Source organism: Cyprinus carpio, chromosome B24 (genome assembly GCF_018340385.1).
Source record: "Cyprinus carpio isolate SPL01 chromosome B24, ASM1834038v1, whole genome shotgun sequence".
Classification (NCBI taxonomy): domain Eukaryota; kingdom Metazoa; phylum Chordata; class Actinopteri; order Cypriniformes; family Cyprinidae; genus Cyprinus; species Cyprinus carpio.
In genome coordinates this window covers 9,303,302-9,325,383 of record NC_056620.1, presented here as the reverse complement: position 1 = coordinate 9,325,383, position 22,082 = coordinate 9,303,302, and the positions used below count along the sequence as shown (strand labels likewise).

At 36.2% G+C, this 22,082-nt stretch overlaps 1 protein-coding gene across 15 annotated transcripts in view; it reads left to right on the top strand.

Moving 5' to 3' along the window:
• LOC109063041 (sickle tail protein-like) overlaps positions 1-22,082 on the top strand; it is a 134,962-nt gene that overhangs the window by 86,568 nt on the left and 26,312 nt on the right. For 10 of the 15 annotated variants that reach the window (XM_042751818.1, XM_042751817.1, XM_042751816.1 and 7 more), the window contains exons 3-6: positions 9,709-9,795; positions 10,915-11,119; positions 16,304-16,502; positions 18,714-18,807. In XM_042751818.1, the coding sequence (XP_042607752.1) occupies positions 9,709-9,795; positions 10,915-11,119; positions 16,304-16,502; positions 18,714-18,807 (585 nt within the window). Of the gene's footprint in view, positions 1-440; positions 814-9,708; positions 9,796-10,914; positions 11,120-13,053; positions 14,126-16,303; positions 16,503-18,713; positions 18,808-22,082 lie in introns of those variants that run through there. The other 5 variants (XM_042751815.1, XM_042751828.1, XM_042751821.1 and 2 more) reach the window with 4 other exon arrangements.

Genomic DNA, 22,082 nt, shown 5'->3' with positions numbered 1-22,082 from the left:
GGCATGGATGTTTTAAGTTTTGTGCATTAATTGATTATGGTAACAAGATTTATTTGTTCAAATTAATTGTCAGCCCTGTTGTAATTTAATTTATATATATATATATATATATATATATATATATATATATATATATATATATATATATATATATATATATATATATATATATATATATATATTAAATTAAAAATTTAAATTAAATTTATGCATTTAGCAGACGCTTTTATCCAAAGCGACTTACAGTGCATTCAGACTATCAATTTTTACCTATTACCTATAATATATATATATATTAATTAGGCACAGATATAAAACAATTACATAAAACACAGGCCATGATGATTATTATATTATTCTATTATTTAAACAAACTAAACACAATCACATGAATTAATAAAATGCAAATAAATGAAATCTCTGTGGGAAAAAAAAAATGTTGATGCTTTGATTCAATTTTTGAAGTCACACACGTATTTCTATTTGTGTGATGATCCGCCAGGTATTTTGGGTGGAGAGTTATAGGGGTTTGAAGTCACCATAGTAATGTGTGATGTAAGCGCAGACTTGGCTCAGTTTACAGCTAGGTAAGCGCAGAGCTGCTGGGGCAAAGCGCGGAGAGGAGGGGCGCGCAACTCCAAACACTCTCTCACACACTCGTGCTCTTCCATTGAGCGAACTGTACTTACTCCGGGAATAGAGACTAAAAGGACATGGCAAGCTATTCAGCCTTCCTCCAAATGATGGGAATACTGAGAATGAGTCGGAACTGAGGACGATTGTTTTGAGGGTGCATGTATATTGTAAAATAAGGTATAGTAACAGTTCCTCATACTTTTTAAAAACGTGCAATCTATTTATATAAACTCAGTCCATTAGCCTGGAAACTCGCTGATCATGCGATTGACTAGTCTTGCGCGCAAACTTCTGAGCGGCGAGTTCTGTAACTAGAGACGGCGCCTGCATGTTTGCGTTTCTGCGCGTTACTGTTGCTGAAAGTAACCCGATATGCGATTCATTCTGTAGTGTGACATGGCTGAAAAGATGCGGATAAGAAAAACAACAATGGCAGGGGTCTGCTGTCCCTAACCAGGTGTGCTCAGGGGGCTTTTGGAGTGCTTGGAGGCTTGTAACTTTTTAGCCATCGTTTGGATGTGTAATATAACTTGCTGACTGTTCCATCATGCCCGTTTTAGATTTTAAACATAGATAGACTTCTTGAGATGTTTTTTTTTTTTTTTTTTTTTGGTCGTTTTTCCTGCCCTCGTTTGCGTAGGAATATATAAGATGTGAAGACCTGGCTTTTGGGGTTTTTGTTGTCGTGTGTTAACTAAGTTTATATAATAGTTTGTAGGGTATTTTGTAGGGAAGCTTCAGTTGGCTGGGTCCAAGGTGCGAATAATGGGAAGGGGGCGGAGCTTGACCAAAGATATCAAAAATAAAATGAAAAAGTATATTTTTGGTGTATTTAAACGTTTCAGCAAGGTTTTCAGACTTTTCATTAATAATAAGATTAGATTAGTGTATTAAAAAATGGATCCTAATGAATAAAAACAGAACAACTGTACTTTTATTTTCAAAGTATTAGTATCTAAGAAGAACAATACTTTGTGATAATTTGCTGGCGGTAACTGATAAAGCATTCTAATTATTGTGATAATTCAGCAGTTCCAGTTTTAAATAACCAGTTGTGCACCAGAAAATCAAAGCAACAGGGTTGATCATTTCCTCTGACAAACCTAAGACAATATAGGAAAAACATGGGGTTATTTAAATAAAGGATAATTATGGTACTACCATGGTTGGCACACACACACACAGGGCCGTAGCTGTGGTTTGTGGGGCCCTTGTGCAGGTTGTACCAGTGGGCCCTGTTTGAAATTGTTTAATTTGTATGTTTGTTCTATTTATTTATATATTATGTTTATGTTTTTTCAAGTTTGTAGGTGTCAAGGTACAGAAACCGAATAATCAAATGTAAAATAGCACCGCATAGTCTTCACTCAAAAAATAAAATACACAGTCCAACCAAAATTTATTCAGGCACCTTCAACATTTCTCACATTATCACAGTTTATTTAATATCCTTTAGAATATGGTAATAAAATATGACAAGAGTTAAACTGTGTCAGAACAAATCCGCCTTGATAATATCAGATAAGTTTGATAGAAAGGTATTTGTAATGGATTACAATCAACCAAAAATTCAGACAACTGTTAGTATGCAATTTGTATCTGTTCGTTCAGGTGCAGGAGGACGCAAAGGAGAGCTCGGTTCAGTGTTGCTGTCCATGAGACGCGGCTCTCTGCGTGCGCACCGAACATGGCGTGCGAGTACTCATTTGAGTTTTTCCACGTCTTGAATTGGCAAGGCATAAAAACATTTGAAAATCAAAATTCCCAAGCATCAAAAACACTTACAAACAATAAGCTTTTGAGACGATGTGCAGCAGTGGCCCGTCAACTGTCCTGAGCATCTTTTTAGGCTGGCCTCAGCCAGTCGGTTGAGATCACCGGGGGGTCCCCCTTAGCCGTGGGCCTCTATAATCCTCACCACCTTTCACCCCACTAGCGATGGCCCTGCACACACACACACGTAATGTAATATGTTAGAGTTTGTGCTGTGTATCAAAAGTGCAAGCACTTTACCAGGTGAGCTGCCAAGCATGTTTACTATGTCAAAAGAGCTAAATATATGGAGCTGGTAATGTGAAGCAATTTATTTAGTTCACAAATAATGCACTATAGTACAAGTGTTGTGAGGTTATAGCATTGTGTTGTGGAAGGAACCATGCAAAAATAAGTCTTTATTATTTGATTATCTGCCACCTTTATTAATTTGTGTGAAAAGGAATACAAGTTTTTGATGTTTTACTGTCACTAGTGTTCATTAGGAGTTTTGTAAAAATGATGGGGCATTGTTTTCCAATGAGCCTCTGTTGATTAAATTAGGTATTACAATATGATGCTATTTTTTCATTGACTTGACAAAACATACTGTATGCCTAATAAACTGATAGACCATCAATAATGCTACAAGAGGCTGTCAGCGTTTGCTTTCAAATGAAATGAGCCATTGTATAGTCTATTAAAAAGTTGTTTAGACCTGTTTGGAAAGTTACACTAAGAAATCATCCTGTTGCAGACTTTAACAGCTAATGCAATGACTTTAAGAGCATTGCTCACAAAGGGATGAGCATTTTGGGTGGAAACTGACCTTGCTGTCAGACAGGAAGTTGATTTTAAGTGTAATATTCATTTTTACATTCTTTATAAAGACATACGTTATTCCAATTAGTGGTTGAGCAAGACACCACATTGTTTATACCAGTTTAAAACACTAACTAACACTTCCTAATTATACTGGATAATCATTTGCACTAATTATCCTGTAATATTGAATTGTTGGGTGTCAGAAACGCTTAAATGAATCACAATATTAGTGCAGTATTCTTGTTGACATAACGCTATGCACTACAATGCTGATCTTCTTTGTAATGGTCTTCAGTGCAGTTTTTTTTAGTGCAGTTACCCCTGGCTGGTCACAGATCAACTGCTTGGCACCATCCCAGTTCTCCATCATTGTTGTTGTCTGCCAAGAACTGACATGAGTGAATTGATATATTAAAATGTTCAGTTGTGGGTCATTCCGGGGTCATGAGCTCACACTGGTGACGCTGTCAGTTCAAAGCGTCAGTGCAGTTTCAGTTTTGCATGTTTGGCTGCTTGAATGGTCCAATTTCACAGGGCCATGCAAATACTGTGGCAGACTGCTCTGATGGGGATTTGATGCTCATTTAAGCATGATGTGCAGAGGAGCCAGCCAGCTATGTATTGTAATGGTGTGTGAAAGAGATGCCTTTTATCATGCAAAAATCACTGCACGAAGGATGTATCTTCTTGAACGGGTACATTTTTATGGTGCCACTTTGCAAATAACACATGAGAGTAAGTAAATAAACTACTGTTTTATTAAAAACTTTTTGGACCTTTTTGGGCTCGGGAGTCTTGCCAAGCTCGGAGCTCTCTCCTTGGACAGCACGCCAAATACGCATAACCTTTATTTAATTATATGTAAGTGTGAATTCGTGAAACATTTTTGTTGGAACAGGTTATAGAAAGTTTAAAAGTACAGCATTATTTGAAATTTAAATCTTTGTTATATTGTAAATGTCTTTACTATCACTTTAGAGCAATTTAATTTGTCGATTTCTCTCTCTTTAAAACAAAATCTTACTTACCCTGGTTGAACTTTTGAATGATACTGTATGTTTACAAAGATTGCATATCTCAGTTTATGTAAGTGAAACTTTTGATTCAGTTACACCAAGGTTTTTGAGAATATGTAAAAAGTTAACCCTGTAGAGAAGGTGGGAGTTATGCTAAGTTTTCTTCGGAGTGTTTTGTCTCAGTGTTAGACAGGTTTGAAAAGTGATCTTTCAGCATATTGATTAGTGGAGTGACTCATTCTGTTACTATTTGTTGCCTCTTTTTCTTTTATTCTGCCCTCTGTTGTTCCACTCTTTCACCCGCACCTTCTCTTATCCTTTCATCTGAAAGATATAATTTCGTCTTTGTTCCTGTGTGTTTTTGTCATTGTGTGTATCTGTGTGATTTATATGTGAGTGTGTGGCAGTGGTCAGTGTCCTGTAATGAGAGGGGAGAGTCTGTGACTGTCCTCACTTAAGGCTGAGGTTGACCTCTCATATTCTTCATGGGCCAGTACTAGACCAAAGATCAAAACGAGGACCAGAGCTTTGTTTTGTTGAGTGGAGACAGGTTTGGTTAAAGCTGTATTTTGATCTGTGATTGATGTGTGAGTTTGTGGTCACTAAGACTTAGAATTATTGTATTTTGATCAAATAAATGCAGCCTTGGTGAGCATAAGAATCTTCTTTCAAAAATAATTATAAATTTTACCAACCATAAACTTTAGAATGATAGTGTGTATATGATAAAGTGTCATGTTTTAGTGTGAAGATGCTACATAACCTTTTCTGCAGAATGTGGATTTCTCACAGTTATGGTACAACACACACACTCAAGGTTATTAATGTGTCAGCACATTCCTTCCTTTTCAATTCAGAGACTTTCTCTCCTTTTTCTGATACAGTTCAAACCACCAAGGTTAGCAGAAATAGTAGGAAAACAGCCAATTTTCCAGTTAGACCATGAAATTGCTGATGATTACAGTATTTAATACTCCTTGGATGAGACTGACACTGACAGTAACAGTATTATTAAAATAGCTAGTGACATTTTATTATTATTAGTGAGTGTCTATTTATTAATGTCTGTTCAAATGTTCTTAAAAATGGGAGTTTCTCAGGGTGGTGACCTTTGCTCTTTGATTGACAAGGAGGATAATGGAAATATAACCCTCCAGATGGGGATGTATGTGTAGAGACAGTTCAGGGTTATGGAGGTTAGGATCATCAAGCAGGGTCAATTCAGATACAATCAGTAAGTTATTATATTAAAGCCTTTATTAGGCACAGACAAGGAGGCATCTGTGGTAAAATGTGTACAATGAGAGAGTAAAGTCTTAGTAACCGCTACAATACATATTTTTACATATGCATCTAACTTGCAACAACAATTGTATATTTTATTTAAACCAACAATATGTGAGAATAAGACTATGCTGATCTACAAAAATTATTTTCTTATCAGTGGTTTTGTCATGTTTTCAAAAAAAAAAATATATATATATATATATATGTTAGATTTTATTTTAAGGTGACATTCTTACATTTTAATTACCCAAGTATTGAGTAATATTAATTAACTACATGTACTTATTATAGGGTTAATGTTAGAATGCATATTTTACTGTTATTACAATAGTAAATACATTTGCAACTGCAAATACAGTGTAAATACATCACCTTAAAATAAATGTTACCTAAATATCTAAATCATTCTTCAAGCAATCAAGCAAAATTAAATATAATATTTAAACCTTGTAAATAGTTTGTCTTGTTTTAAACATAATGTATACTTAATACAAACAAACAAAAAATTGTTAGTGAGGAAAGAACTTGAAATATTTCATATTTAATCTAATTTAAATATAAAAATTGAAAAACTGAAAAATAAAACACAAAATATCTGTTTTTTATACAATTTGGCCGTAGTTTATGTTGTTGTTATTAAAAAAAGAATAAATTTGAACAATTTTTGCAACATCACTGACAGACACACTGACACCATCAGCAGAAATCCCTCTGTATTATATTAAGAATGAACCTGCAAAGTCAGCAAACATGCCCAAACCCATCTGTGTGTGTGTGATATTTTCCTGCCAAGGTGTCAGTGCAGATGTGATGGATTGCTCAGATGTTTATCAACACACACACACCTCCCTGCCGAACATCTGTGTCCCACCTTTGCGTGCGGACCAGACCTCAAGCACCCGCATGGTGAAAGCATGTCACAAGACTTTGTAAGCGGAAAAAACAGAGAGCCACCATCTGGTTCTGTTTGGCCCAGACAGACTGTAACCTCACCCTCACGTTCCTGCACTGCCCTATCCACTCAGAATGAGAGAGCGAGAGAGAGAGAGAGAGAGAAGACACGGCATAAAATCAAAACAGGAAAATGGCCTTTATACCTTTCACAAGAACTGCATTACTGTTACTGCATTACTGATAAGATTGTGTGTCTGGTTTAAGAAAGAAAATATTTTGGTTGTTAAATATGGTGGTTTGAGTCATTGATCAAATTGCTGTCCATGCATCTTGGAGGCCATTTACACTTGTTCTTTTCATGGTGGGATAGATTCAGTCTCCCATATTTGTAAGATTAACATGAAAAAGTGATTGCAAGTCATTCATTTTTATTGGCATTTGGGGTTTGAGGTGACAGAGAGGAGTTTAATTTTGTGCAAATGACATAATGCAATGACTACCAATGGGAGTGCAGATAGCAGAATGGATAAGATCCGCCTTCTGATGCAGTTGGATACTACATTTGAGTAGAAACACCTGCTAACAAGAAACAAGACTAAAACTTCATACCTCAGCAATTTAATAACTGTATATTTTTGAGGCCAAGTCAGCATTGATATCAGTTCATCTTACTCTTAGACTAAACCATCACTGGGAACCATTGGCTAATGTGTTTAAGTGTATGTAATGCATGAATATGTGTCTTTACACTAGAAGCAAAACAAAAAAGTGAAACATTTTCTTTTTCTGCTTTTATTCAGTATTTGGCTCATTTAAGGTGTTCATGTCATGTAAAACAAGATTTTCTTTACTCTTTTGAAATAAGAGTTTAATGTACCATGTAGCTATTCTCTAAGTTTCTCAGCACAAAACTCCAGTCCACTGAGAATTATTATTATTATTATTATTATTATTATTATTATTATTATTATTTTATTTTTTGAGAAAAACGGGCTATTCAGGCATCGTCACCGTAATGATCCCACGGCCTTGAGTGCATTAACATATGACTGACTGCCCATATTTACATGTCAGCACTTTTTAAGTGCCCAACAACTTGCCATTGTTACTCATTTCAGATACAAAATATTAGCCAATAATTTTCATATAGAAGGTATTTAAGGTTATAGTAGACTCTTAAAGTTACAGTAGCAAAAATTATTCCAGAGGCCAAAGAGAGAGTGAAAATGTTCTTGGTGCAAGAACCCATTATAAGCTGAAAAAACTTCAAGGAAAAAGTCAAAATACGTCTCTTTTAATGTTGTCTGTGGGGGCAGACAAGGACAGGACATCATAGACTCCAAGGCATCTTGTGTGTGAGTGTTTTTTTGTCCATAATGTGTATAGCTGATGTCACATTACTCTTTTAGTAAGGGGAATCCCAGCCTTACTGAAGTATCATGCTCGGAAAAAAGGGTAAAACAACTGTCAGGGTCAGTTCAGTTCAGATTTAAAATCATCTCTGTCCAGCCCTTCTCATTCATTACTAAAAACATAGACTGGTTACCTTTGGTCTGAAAGATTTTTTTTTAGATTCATTATGGTATTTGGTGCAGTTATGCCTTTCTTTCTCGTTTCTCATAACAAGCCTTATTGGCTTGACTATAAAAGCTTTGCAGTATTGCCAAAGCAATATGCAAGTACACACAAGGTACAGGTTACAGTGCTCCTTATCTCTTGTTATATCTTTATCATTCATGCCAACACACACAAACTTTTTATTCTTACATCTGCAGATATGAATGTTTCTAGCTATTTTCTTAGCCACAGTTTCCACATAGATAACCATGAAGATAAGTGAATTAAAGATAAGTGAGTTTTCATTACCACAATCGTGCTGTTTAAAGATAATGTCCCTTTGTAGACCTGACCAAAGCATTTCCGGATCAATAGTTCATGCAATATCTGTATATGCGATATAACTGTATTCAGATCTGTAGGGTGGAGAACACATATGATATTACAGACCTTCTAACAAACATGCGTCAGCTGTGCAACTGCCATTGAGTTGAATGGGAATGTTAACAGACAGCTGTCTCCAGATATTATAGACTTCCTCAATGTTTGTTATGGGTAATATTAGCTTTAAAAGCATGCAGCATATTTTTAAAATGCAATGTCAATAATATATCATCCAGGCACCACTGCTATACTATTTTTAACATACCGTGATTATTATATTTATACTATTTTATTGAATAATTTTCTTAAATATTATTTTATACTATTTTTTAAAGTGTTTTAAACTTACTTTGTTTTTTTTATTGTAGCATTTTTAACATACCATTATTTATACTTATAAATGCTCAAAAACTATATTTATAAATGCTCAAAAACTTGTGATGAACTTCAGCTAATTATAGAAAAGGTTCAAGAATAGAAGCTAACCTGTGGTGGCTCACACACATGCACAAACACACCCTTGAGCTTTTATTGTCATTGGTTGGTTGACAGCTTCTGTTTTGTGCGTGCCCACTGACTATCATCGTGTTGGTGGTTGTGGATCTAATTACCCACCTCCTGCCCTCAAAAGAACCCCAGGACACTTTGCTGTGGTCTGGAAATCTCTGATCCGGTTTCATCTGGTTTAGTTCAAACTCTCTCTTTTGCTACCTCATATCAAAGAGATGAATAAACATCTCAATTACAAGAAACCACAGGTGTGTGAGTGAGGAGATCTGCACTTTCATACTGTACATTAGTTGACTGTTAACGATGCATCAGCCAATTTAAATATCAAAAGCTCTTTGTATCAGATGTCATGACTTATTATAAAATGTATTTGACTGAAACTGATTCCTGTTACCAGAGTTTAAAGGAATAGTTTGCTAATGATTGTATGTCATATTTTACTCACCTTGATGTAGTTCCTGAATGGCTGGTAAACAAATGTGGCATGTTTGAATACAAATCCAAATCAAAAGCTGTTTAAATGAATTATAAAATGTTTCTTTTTTCAATTGTGTATGCTCAGTTTGAAATCCCTAACATCATTTATCATCTCAGGCCCTTTTCTTGGTTTTCGTAATAGTCCATATGTTCTTTGGACTGTCACAAACTTCTGTGCAACTCTTTGTGTTGGAAGAAGTACTTATGAAACACGTTTTGAAGGTTATGTAATGTTTAGAGTGAAGGTGCTCATCATCTGCTGTGGGTTTGTGGGGATTTTCAAACTGAATTCCACATTTTCTGTTCTATTATGCATACATTCCTCATCTATGCCTTCATACTCTGTATCTCTTTCTCTCTGCCCTAATAGTTATTTCAGGGGATGTTGTCCGCTCTGCACTCTGAGATAGATATTCAAAGATATCTGCTGAAAATCCAGAACATTCATTCACGCAGAGTCAGTACAAGCATGGTTGAAAGTGTGTGTGTTCTGCATGTGTGTGTTTAACAATCCCACAAAACCACCTAACATGGAAAAACATATTCATCTGAAACTAATTGTACTGACTGTATTGATATATACAGTCATATCCATACTGTCTTTGATGGATACATTTTGAATCCAGAAAATGTTAATGTATTCAGACAAATTATGCTTTGGTCACAGTGAGTGGTTTAAGTTTCATGCATGTAGTGAAGAAAACCCTGCTGGAAATCTAGCTAAAACCAGCTTCTGATGGTTTTACAAGGCTCTACACTGTTAAAAATAAAGTTTTTTTTTTCAACAGTTATTCCATAAAAGAACCTTTTGTGCAGTGGAAATTTTCCATGGATGTTAAGGTTCTTCATGGAACCATTAATGCCAGTAAGAAACCTTTATTTTTAAGAGTGTCCATTGACTAGTCTAGATGCTCATAAGCTAGATGTTGATGTTGGTCTTTGATGTTGGTCTACTAGTTGGTGGTGCAAAGATTGACCAGGTAGATCATTTTAATCATTCTGATCGGTGCTGATAGACCCCTCTAAACCAGTTATATATCATCAAGCCATCTGGTCATCTTAATCTGGTAGAAGTAGAATCTAGTTTTCCAGCTGAGAAGACAAAAATGGTTCTTTCAAGTTGGTTCTTTCTATAGTAGACCACTTAAACCAGTTATAAACCACTTCCAGTTTCTTAAACAACAGTGGCATGATCTAGTTTTTCAAGCAGAAAAGACAAAAATGACTTTGTCCACCTACCACATCCCAAAAACAGTATACCATGTCCTAAAAAAGACAAAAATGGCTTTATTAAGCAGGTTAGTGCTGGTAGACCACTTTAAAACCAGCTACATGTTCTGAAAAAAAAAAACAGCCTGACCATCTTAATCTGGTATGATCTTGTCAAAATGGCTTTATCAAGCTGGTTTGTGCTAGTAGACCACTTTGAACCAACCACTGTCCTAAAAACAGCCGTAACATTTTAAGTTGGTATGATCTGTTTTCCAGAGAAGCCAAAGATTTTTGTGAGGAATTGCTCTAATGATGTGTCATCAAATCCAGCATGTTATCTGAACTTTTCTTTTTTTTTCTACAGAGCCGAGGCCCTAAGCAGAGTGTGGCGTGTTCGAGTCCAGTGCCTGTGTTTGTGGATCAGGTGGAGCCCGGCTCACAGGTCTCTCTAGATGCTATGGAGGTCATGTCTGAGTGCGACATGCCCATCGCCTTCACCCGAGGCTCCCGGTCTCGAGCCAGTCTGCCCGTGGTCCGCTCTACCAACCAGACCAAGGATCGCTCACTAGGTATTCACATTGATATGCACATAGTAAATTATATGTAAATACTAGGGGTCTAACAGTTCACAAAATTCATAGTTTGTTTCGATACGACACAGTGGTGTCACCGTTTGATACGTTTTCGATACGGGGGAGGGGGGGATTGCTTACTTCTGAAATTAATATATATATATATATATTGCTTATGTTGGAAATATTTCAGTTTTAAACAATGAAGCGAGCCAGTGGATATCACATAAGCAACATGCAAAACTATGCCAGTGAACGTCTTAATTTTAGTCAATTCACTATGCAGAAAGCGAAAGTAAAAACTTGGAAGTTTCTAGTAATCCTGAAGACCTTGATTAGCTGGATCAGGTGTGTTTGATTAGGGTTGGAGCTAAACTGTGCAGAGCTGTGGCCCTCCAGGAATTGAGTTTGAGAACAGTCTTTTATTTTCCAAATGTAATAGGATTAGTCCAACAAATCGTTTAGTTTGTAATGAGTTACAACCTGGAAGCCTCGACCCAAATGGTTCAATATGAATACGTGTATCGTTACACCCCCAGTAAATACAAATTACAAATATAGCAACCAATCAGACCTATTAGATTTATTATATCTACATTCATTCATTCATTCAACTACAGTTGGGAAAAAAATTTGAGGAAAAAAACGCAATTACATTTTTTCATCCAAAGTGTGCAGCCCTATAACTAGCTAAATAAAAACTATACTAGGGGTGACCCTGTATAGTCGACGATTTGATGCTTCAATAGGAGTTGAATATTCGCGGGGTGTTATTATCATGCCATTTTGGCTATATGGGGGTGTTCAAATGTCTGATTTCACAAAGAACTACCAGTTTTCTCCCACAGCCTATTAAGATAATGCTGTAAATAAGAATCTGAAAAGAAAGAAGCTTTAAATAAATATTATCTTATAAAATAAATCAAACCACCCCTATAGATTTAAGTTTCACTTTCTATAGTCCGTGACCGACAGAGAAGCATTTTGGTGGCAGAGATTTAAAGTGAAAGGCTGGATTTTTTCGTTCAGGTAGGGTACAAGTAATTTCAAAACATTTCAGCTGGTTTATAGATATCGTGTATATATTATTTATCTGGTATAAGATGCATTCGGTTGAATTGTGCTGCAGTAAAGCACTTCATTATATGTAGTACTACGTGATTATCTCTTCAGTGCGCATCGTGAGCAGGACAAACAACAATGCATAATAATAATAACTATGACTGGGACTGTCATATACATAACATTATAATGAAAGTCGTGACATTTGCCAAGTATGGTAACCCATACCCGGAATTGGTGCTCTGCATTTAACCCATCCAAGTGCACACACACACACAGCAGTGAGAAGTGAACACACCGTGAACACACACCCGGAGCTGTGGGCAGCTATATATCCAGCACCCGGGGAGCAACTGGGGGTTCAGTGCCTTGCTCAAGGGCACTTCAGCCATGGGTATTGAGAGTGGATGAGAGCGCTGTTCATTCACTCCCCACCCACCTACAACTCCTGCCAGCACCGAGACTCGAACCTGCGACCTTCGGGTTACAAGTCCAACTCTCTAACCATTAGGCCACAGCTGCCCCCTGAGAGAACACTATTATAATAAAACGGTGTGAATTTTTAGAGTTTAGTTGTGTTTCTGCACGTTGTTGCATGAAGAACGTGTCCATAAAAGGAGTTCATTCAGGGCCGCGCAGACACATTCATGCATTCGGGGCATTTTGTGCAGATAACCTATAAGTCGTAATATTAACATTATGTTGTATAAATAACGAAGTGTATTTAATATGAGATAAATAATAAGTTAAATACCACTGATTGAAAAACCTGCTATCAAATAGACTACTCCATTCTACTGGTCATCTTCAGCGTGCGCAGCTCAAAACAAAAATGCAGAACATTAATAACTACTGTCATATACATAACGTTATAATGAGAGCACTATTATAAAAAATGATGTGAATTTGCTGGTTTAATGTTAACTACCTTTTAATCAAAACATTATTTTGTATCTGTGAGGTGTCCGTTAGACATTTTCCCTGTGTGTTAAGTAATTATGACTGTCGAATGTCTGACTTGACTCAATGTATTTTACCCCACCCCCAAACATATGAATCGACTGTCGACAAGATTCGAAAATTCCGATTTGACTATAAACATCCTTAGTTGGGGACACCCCTAAACTATACAATACACATACAATATATTTTCCCCATTTAATTCAAACTTGCAAAGGTTGCGGCAGGGCCTGTAAAATTTCATTAATGATGGGTGTTCGATTCCTGCGGAAATCTGCTGAGCTTTCTGTGGAGTTCTGTGGGTCTGTGAATGAGTGATCTCGCACTGCTGCTTTACTTATTTCCCGTCTGCTGCTAAATGACTTAGTTGCAGAGTTAAAGCGTCTGTGGAAGTGTGTGTTTACTTAAGTTTGTCTGTCTGTCTCTTGTATTTAAGTTCAATGTCATAACAGTGAATTTGGCTCTGTCATTACTGCTTCATGTAATGGAAATATACAAGGCTCCACAGCTGAAATTCATAGCCTGTACTTAACAACGCACAGGCGTATATTACGGCACAGACTCATGCTTGTGGACACACACAGAAACTCACGGAAATACGACTCTTTTGCCAACACACACACACACACACACACACACACACACACACACACACACACACACACACACACATATATTCACTAGCACACTCTGAATTCTCCCTACATCCAGATAGAATGACGATCAAACACACACAGGCCTTGAAATGGGAGCCTTCTCTGGCTGCTCAACTCTGATTGGTTGGTTTAAACAAGGACCAGATGGTAAGACAGTTTTGGGGAGAAATTGTGTGTTCACTCAGACTATTCCCTCGAAATTCATCTGAGAAGATAGATATAGACAGACATGCAGAGAGAAACTAGATGTTTTTTAATCAGAAAGGAACACAAAGGCAAGGAGACGTGCATCTATTGAGAGAGATTCAGCGTCGACCCGATTGCTGTAAGTCATCATTCATCTAGTTCAGCGGTATTTAGTTTCAGTCGCTGTTGAGAGATGTCGTCTTAGGTTTGTTTAAGACCTTCTTTTGAAGTTAAGGCTCTGGAAGTAAAACTTTCATTTAGTTATCTTTTACAGAAAGTTATTTATAACAAAAAACTTTTTTGTAATTTTGTAATCAACTTCAAATATGTCATATTTTATTCAGTTGCATGTTTAGCCAGTAGTTTAATATCGTGCCATTTATATTTGTTTACATCATTCGCAGTGCATCATGGGATGTGCAGTTCATGACTTAGTATAAGATGTTAAGTATGCAATCTTGTAATTAATAATCATTTTTTTAATTTTCAAATTAAGCTGAACTACTAAAATTAGTATAACTGAAATAAAAGGAAACTAAAGCTAAGTAGAAACACAAAATAAGAAAAATGGCAAAAGAACATAACAAAAATGCTAAAAAATTAATCTAAAATTAAATCTGAAAATATAAAACTTAAAAGCTAAATAAAAAATATTAATAAATAATATAATAGTATATAAATACTAAAATAACACTGATCCTTATGAAGAAAATGAACAGAAAAAAATACTTTTCTGTAATTTCTCAAAAGATGGGAGGTTACTGAAATCTTACTTATGTCTTCAGTTGGACAACAAGACAGTTGGATGATATCAGAATACATTTGTAATTACAATTAATAATATTTCCACAGTAAACAGTATGAATGGATGATTGAAATGTCTCATGTGGTTGTATTAAAATTCATACAATTAGAAGTTTTTGCTTCAGAGGGTTTTTAAGTTTGGCTCAGAGTGTTTGGATGTGATTGTGATGAAAGCAGTCATTCAGATGTGGCTTGGCATTTTGCCCAAGGTGCTCGTCTGAATTATATGCTGTTGATTGTTTGATGCTCGGTAATTAGTTATTAATGCTGGTCATTAGAGTGAAATTGTAGGGTAGCGTTTCAGAAACGGTTCCAAACCAAAGTGAGTTGAATGAAAAAACAGCACTGAATGAAAAAAAGTGTGTTTAAAACAGTGGGAATCATTTGGGATCTCACAATTTGATTTGATTCATGAAGTCACAATTCATTCTCAATTCCGATATATAGAAAATCCTTCTTTTTTGGTCTTTGCAAACTGAGTGACAACAATTATGATATTATCCCGCAACACTGGATCCATTTTCAAATGTTTTCACTGAGCTGCATTCATCTCCATGAAGGATACATGCAACACTTCATGTGGCTTATATAGCCAGACAGCACAAAAATAGATCTGCTTTTCTTTACTAGGGTATAAATGTTCAACATGCTTTCTTTAATCAACATGCAGATCTGGTTCGGCTACATGAATGATTGTACAGAGTGGAATGGAGTGAAAGTTACATGCATACATTCTGTTTGATTGACAGTTTCGTTGTACCCACTGGAGGTTTGCAGACTGGTTTTCCAGACATCAGCACGTACTGTTTACAAGTACAGCAAACGCTCACATTCTCATTTATTCAGGAGTTAATGCAATTATGTGGGAGTTTGGTGGAGTCAGTTTTCTCAGCTTCTTTTTTTGTGATCTCTCTTACTTTTTGAGTGATTGTTTTTATCAAAAACACTATCTATCCATGTATCTATTTATCTGTCTGTCTCTCTCTCTCTTTCTCTGTCTGTCTGTAATATAATACACATTTCACATACAGTATATGCACTCATATAGTCCCTTGTGAGCAAGTGACAAACATAAAACTCCCTTCCAGAACATTCTACCACACCCTACTGCTCTCTCTCTCTCTCTCTCTCTCTCTCTCTCACCCACATGCTCTTCCCAACAGATTTTACACACCCACACCCACAACTGGGTGGATGCCTCATAGAGTATCATGGAGGAAGAGAAAATTGGCTAATCGATATGTACAAATGCATGATGCATCAGTGCCATATCAGATATCATCTGATATTACAGGTGTTTAATTATTTTAATAACACTGTTAAAAATCATTTTAGCATTTTTCATACCGTACATGATGCCAAAACTCTTTTAAAAAGATTTAAGTTTTAAGTGTTGTTTTTAATTTATTACAAAATGCTACAGAATTTTAGTTGCAAGCAGCTGCTTGAATGCTTGAATAATGCCTTGAACTTTTCTCACCCTGTTTGTTCTCTCTGTTTTTTTTTTTTTCAGGGGTGTTGTATCTGCAGTATGGAGATGACACAAAGCAGATACGCATGCCTAATGAGATAACAAGTGTGGATACAATCAGAGCTCTGTTCGTTAGTGCCTTCCCTCATCAGCTCAACATGAAGATGCTGGAGTCGCCCAGCACCGCCATCTATGTGAAAGACGAGACCAGGAACGTGTACTACGAGCTCACTGATGTCAGGTGAGTGTGTGTGCATGAGCTTCAGCCTCCTTAAAGTTTCAACAGCTTACTATCTTCCTTCCTTATTCCACATGGCCTGCTTCCTCTAGTTCTGTGACATCACTTAACATAGGAAGTGACCTTCTTCGAGGTCCAAATGCACCTCTGTTTCCTTTCCTATTGCTTTTTCCTTGAGAACCAACTCAGTAATTGAATCTCACATGCATTAGTTATACAGGAAATGTGCAGTAACAAGTGTTGAAAATGAATGAAAACTCATGCATACTCCCCCTTATGTTCTGCTTGTTAAATATAAAATGAAATGTTTAGCAGAATGCTCATGCCGCTTTTTTCCAAATTAAAAGACGAAACAACAACAGAAGCCTAAATGTGTCATGAAAGTAGTCCATACTACAGCATTATATTCCAAATCTTTTGTCATATGATAGCTTAATGTGAGGTACACATTGAAATGTAAGCTTTGTTTGCTGAAAATGCTGTCTCCGATGGCTTTCAAATCTTATTTGTGATACTAAGAACAGCATGACTTTTCATTTTGTGGGAGAGTTATTATCTTATATGGAACTATAGCTGTGAAAATCTTTAGGAATATTCCTTTGAAAGAGTCTAGACTGTAAATAAGCCACCCTTGCTTGCATACACCTGAACAGAACAATATATTTAGATTTCATTTGAACCAAATTACTGTCTCAAATACAGTCAAAATACCTCACAGCATTTGTTTCTCTGACTTTAAACCAATAAACCTGCCTGTCTATCATACATCACCCACCAGCACAGCTAATGTTAACATAACACTTATGTCACACTTCAAACAAACACTCCCACATATCTTTCGCTCTCATTCTCTGGTCTTTCGTCTTTCCCTCCACCCTCAGTCTACAAACACTTATGTGTACATTGCTTTCCTTACCGTATCTCTCTATTTAAAGAATTACGAGTAAACCACAACACATTCTCAGTTAGGAATCACATTTGAAAGACCCCATGTGTGACAAAATTATACACTACTGCTCAAAATGTTTCTGAAAGAAGGCTTATTCTCACCAAGGCTGCATTTATTTGATCAAAATACAATAAAAACAGTAATGCTGTGTAATATTATTTCAATTTAAATAACTATTTTCCACTCAAAATGCTATTTATTCCTGTGATGGCAAAGCAAAACTTTCAGCATCATTACTCCTGTTTTCAGCGTCACATGATCCTTCAGAAATCATTCTAATATGCTGATTTGTTGCTTATGAAACTATTTTATATTATTAGCAATGTGGAAAAAGTGATTTATTTTCTAGTTTAGCATTTAAAAAAAATATATTTATCTTTTGTAACATTTTAAATATGTTTATTGTTATATTTGTCATTTAATATAATGCATCCTTGCTAAGTGAAATAAACATTTTGAAGAAAAAAAAACTAAAGCATATCAGCCCTTCAGTTCCTCCCACCAAAACAGTTTCAGCAGTTTCAGGAAAGAATCATGTGACCGTCAAACGATGTAATGGTGTCTTTAAAGAACTGACCAATCAAAGCCAAATTTAACCATCGACTTTGTTTCCTTAGATCTGATGAAACTATAAATAGTGACTCATACTCATATTGTCCCGTGTAGACAGAGCGGTCCATCTCCTTACATTTCCATGGTGATGTAACTGCACTTTGATATGACTCCTTTTCTATCAAGGCTGTAAATCTGAATAACAGCCACATGACCACATATCAGACCTCACAAGAACAATGCTTAGTCACTTTACACAACTAGGTTTCACACCCAAACACATTATGAGCGATCCTAGTAGACAGAGACTTAGAAACATAAATAGACAAGCTTGGTTACTTAGTAGACAGTTAATGTTTTCACTCGATGCTGTATTAGTAAATCATTCTTGGACCTATACAGAGAACTGAAGTCTGGACATTAACGGACATCTCAGACATGGATCTTGTCTCGGAGAGCTGTAGCTTCTCACCTCCATCTCCAGTTTGTCGCTCCAGCTCGCCTGTGTCTCTCAGTGAATCGCTTCATTCTCGCGATTCCTTTGACCTTTCTCGCTGTCACTCTCCGCTCTCACGTGTTGACATCTCGTCAGCTCTAGTGCACCCCGTTGTGGCAGAGCTGAGGGGCCGACCTTCAAGGCACCATGGCCGACCCCATTCAGATGGTGACATTTGGTCTGTATATGTAACCCATGTGGATTTTTCCCAACACAGGAGCATCACAGATCACTCTTGCCTAAAAGTGTACCACAAAGATCCAGCGCACGCCTTCAGTCATGGAGCCCGGCCAAGCAATGGAGACGCAAGGGTGAGTGCCAACCTAATGTGGACAATTTTGTTAATGGAGAAATCTTCTCTTAAAAAAATTAGATGGCTACAAATGTAGCTTGACTGGATTAGTACTTGGTTTTCATATTGTGGAATGTATAATTGTGATCTAAATATGTCAGAATTGCATGTTGCAAAACAGATACATATTAGTCAAGCAGAGCAGTAGATAAAAGAGAATATGTAATCATTTTTGGAGTTTGGTGCAGTTGAGAGCTCTGGTTTTTGTTAAGGATGGGTCTGGATAGTTGACAAGTCACCCAAAAACTGACTTGTGAGGTTCCCTAGTCTAGCTACGCTACTGTTTAAACGTTTGGGGTTAGAAAGATTTTTAAATGTTTTGAAAGATGTATTTTATGCTCACCATGGCTGGATTTATTTGATCAATAAAACAGTAATATTTTTTGTTTTCTCTTAAAATGTTTTTTAAAATGTAATTTCTTTCTGCGATAGCAAACCATTGCTTCAGTGTCACATGATCCCTCAGAAACCATTCCAATATGCTGATTTGGTGCTCAAAAAATATGTATTTTTTATCAGTGCTGAAAACTGTTGTGCTGCTTAATATTTTTATGGAAACCATTATACATTTTTTCAAGATTCTTGGATGAACAGAATGTAAAAAAAAAAAAAAAAAAAAAGCATTTATTTGAAATAAATCATTCTAACAAAAATATTCTTACTAAAACTTTTGATCAATGTAATGCATCCTTGCTGAATAAAATAATTAATTTATGTAAAAAAATATTATATTTTATATATATATATATTATTATATATTATATATATATATATATATATATATATATATATATATATATATATATATATGTATATATATATATATATATATATATATATATATATATATATATATATATATATATATATATATATTTATATATTATTAATGTAAACTAATTTAAAAAATAAAACATTTTTCAGTTTTAATCCTATGTTGATTTAGGCTCCAAATAATATGAAATCTGGATATTCATTTTTAGATTTGCTAAAGATTTAACAGTGTTGTTAAATTATTGATGTTTTAATGATGAACCTAAGCTTAAAAATAGGAGAACTGACAATGAGCAATTGAATGTACAATATCAACTTATAAATATCCAGTATCGATTCATACCAATAAATAAAAATCTCTAATATTGACCAATGACCAATGTGATTCCCATATATATCATATTAACAACCATGTTTCTGGTAGACACGACCCTAAACGAGCATAAGTATAGAGTGCCTCCCTACTTGTTCAAATAGACTACTAACTACTTGATTTTGAAAATATGCTCTTTTGCAAATCCTCTGTAATGCCCACATGTTGCCACTTTTTATTTTTTAGCATGCTCAGAAGAAAGAATGAACTGAGGGCATTATTTAAATAACAGGTCCCTTATCGGCCTTCAGTCTTCTGTTCGGCCGTCTCCAGGGGTCCCTCTGCTCTTCACAGTTAGAGTCACCCCCACCCCGGTCACCCCATTCCAATCCTTTCATGTCTGTCTTTGTCCCCCGGGCCTAATTTCAGGGGGATTGGATCAGGATTGAACTAGAATTGGTGGAAGCACTGAATAGAAAGCAAAGGCTTTCTCCTCATTCCTTTTCCTCCCATAATCCCCTCTAATCTCTTGCCATGCCGGCCGTATTTGTTTGGCTGTGATGCAACGGAAATTAGATCGCAAGGCTTTCATTTTTTCTGTGTGTTTCCCCAAATTTTAACAAGGTAGCCCCAGACTTTTGTCTGTTGTAATCCCCGGTCTGGCTTTGACCAACTCGCCCAGCTAATATGCATTTGATTAGGGCTTTAGCCGCTGCCATAAGAGCCCTTAAGGGAAGTTGTAGAAGTTCCAGGAAGTGAAGGACTTTACTCACTATATTTTGTTTTAAGGCTCTTATTAACATTTCATGTTGCTTTCAAGAGTATGCGTGCAAAGTTAGAAGTTGAAAGGCACATTGTTTGTGTCAAATGTCCGTGTCTAAGTGGGTTAAAGTATGTTGTGTGATGACTTACAGTTGTATACGTACACATGAGAGAGAGAGAGAGAGAGAGAGAGAGAGAGGGAATACAAAAGATAGAAACTATTATCTGTTCTCTGACAAGAGTGCGAGAACAAGTTAGACAGTTGCCAAAGTTCACAGTGTCAGCGTTTGTCATTATGGCAGTTTACAGAGAAGTCAAGATACATTAAAGGGGTCATATGATGCTGCTAAAAAAGAACATTATCTTGTGTATTTGGTGTAATGAAATGTTTATGCAGTTTAAGGTTAAAAAAACATTATTTTCCACATACTGTACATTATTGTTTCTCTTCTATGCCCTGCCTTTCTGAAACGCGTCAATTTTTACAAAGCTCATCATTCTGAAAAGCAAGGTGTACTCTGATTGGCCAGCTATCTAGTGCGTTGTAATTGGACAAATGCCTCAAGCGTGTGACGGGAAATGTTACGCCCCTTAACAAACTGTGATGTCGTCTCCCAGCAGCACGAGACTCAGTCCAGCTGCTCTGCTCGTGCACATCCCATCATCGGTTCTCTTTTAGCAGTTCAGTCAATGTACTGTTAGGAGTAACTGAATAACTCAGGATATTGGTTTATTTTGCATCAGAGGGAGTGTCAGGCATGTTTATAAACCAAATAACTTAAGTAATTTGTGGATTAGTGCGTACTGGAGATGTGAATCATTTCAAATGATTCAGTTCGATTTGGTGAACTGGTTTGACTGCTTCGCTAAGAAGATCCAGTTAAATAGAAAGATTCGTTCTCGATCCGGACATCACTAGACGAGACAAAACTAATAAAACCCATTACAAATGAGGCATTTTTTGCATCCAGTGGGGACATAATTACTGATTATAATGCCTTATACTGTCTTTTTATGCGTTGTGTTGCGTTGCATATTGCGCTGCTTAAACATAAAACCATGTCTGCATTTGTGATCGGAGAAACAACAAACAACAAGCCAACTCTACACTGCTCAAAACTCACGTTCGAATCATCATTGGCAAATTATTTAAATATAAAATACGTACTTACAGGTTGTGAGTCAGAGGCACCAGAGTGTCCTTGCAAAGTTGGAACTGCCTCACTTTATAGAAACAGCCGTTGTGCCACAGACGCATTGCAGGCTTCTGGTTCAGGAAACAGTCCTCATCCTCCATAAAATGTGCTGCACACATCTGAATATTTGGGTTGAACTGTTCTGGAACAGTTTTGTAAATACAACTTAACCCCTGATTTCTAGTGTGT